The sequence below is a fragment of the Macrosteles quadrilineatus genome, unplaced genomic scaffold (genome assembly GCF_028750875.1).
Source record: "Macrosteles quadrilineatus isolate MER2022 unplaced genomic scaffold, UCM_ALF_1.0 Scaffold_1__1_contigs__length_201487025, whole genome shotgun sequence".
In the NCBI taxonomy this organism is placed as follows: Eukaryota; Metazoa; Arthropoda; class Insecta; order Hemiptera; family Cicadellidae; genus Macrosteles; species Macrosteles quadrilineatus.
The window spans coordinates 163,954,486-163,955,582 of NW_026542594.1; the positions used below are offsets into that span (position 1 = coordinate 163,954,486).

Genomic DNA, 1,097 nt, shown 5'->3' on the forward strand with positions numbered 1-1,097 from the left:
ATACAATGAAGACAGCTCTGGTGAGTAGCTCCATAACAATTACTTAGGTTTTATGCCAATAATGAATATAAATGTAATGTTTTGGCTTAAAATTGGTATTTATTTAAAATGATATCCCTAAAAGTGTCGCTACAGAATTATTCTTGATTGGTTTTCATTTGTAATAGAAAATCACAATTAATAAATATGTCATTAAAATCTTACTAATGAATTTATATATAACTTTTTAGTTATTATTTTATTAGTACAGTGTTGTTTGTTTTGGATTTTAAAAATTTAATCATTTTGTAACTATAATACAACTAGTGATAGCTAGACTTTGCGTGTAGCTTTAACGATTCTGACACATACAGTTTCCAAACACATTTCAAAACTCGTTAAAATGTTTTAGTATTTAAAACATGCTATCATGGGTTGTTAACAACGTTTAAAAACTGTTTTGTTAAATGTGTTGTTAACAATGTAAAAAATGTTTAAAACGTGTTAAAAAAATATTTTTTTATAAATAACATATTTTACAGGGTTTCGTGATTGTTGCTGTCCTTTACATCCGGAATGTGTACTGCAGCTACTACCACGGACCCACCGGCAAGCCTGTCGTCCTCCACAACGGCTACCTGGCAGACACCCATGAGGTAGCAGCAGCCAAGAACGCTCATCTCGCCGCTCCAGCCAAGGAATCTCACTACGGAGGAGACTACGGATACAGTCATGGCCAGGAATACAGTGGCTCTTATGACGGCCATCATGGAGACATCAAGTACCACGGTCCCACCTCCATCCCACACGTCCTGCATGACGGACACATAACATACACTCACGAGGTGGCCGCTGCTAAGGCTGAGCATTTCGCCGCCGTAGCCAAGGCCAAGGCTCACGGAGGCTACGGTGACCACTACAGTGGCAGATACGTCTCAGACTACGGTGCCAACCACGGACACACCCATCATGTGGCGCCTTACCACGGACCCCTCGCCAAGCCCGTGGTGCTCAAGTCCGGATACCTGGCAGACACTCACGAGGTCGCTGCCGCCAGGGAACATCATCTGCATACTTTTCATGGAGTTGTTGAACCAAATCATTACAAAAACTACTAA

At 40.7% G+C, this 1,097-nt stretch overlaps 1 protein-coding gene across 1 annotated transcript; it reads left to right on the forward strand.

Annotated features, from left to right (window-relative positions):
* Positions 1-1,097, forward strand: LOC129002233 (uncharacterized). The gene is made up of 2 exons (XM_054429888.1): positions 1-20; positions 522-1,097. Exons 1-2 carry the CDS (start codon positions 6-8, stop codon positions 1,095-1,097), a joined length of 591 nt encoding a protein of 196 aa, XP_054285863.1. The 5' UTR covers positions 1-5.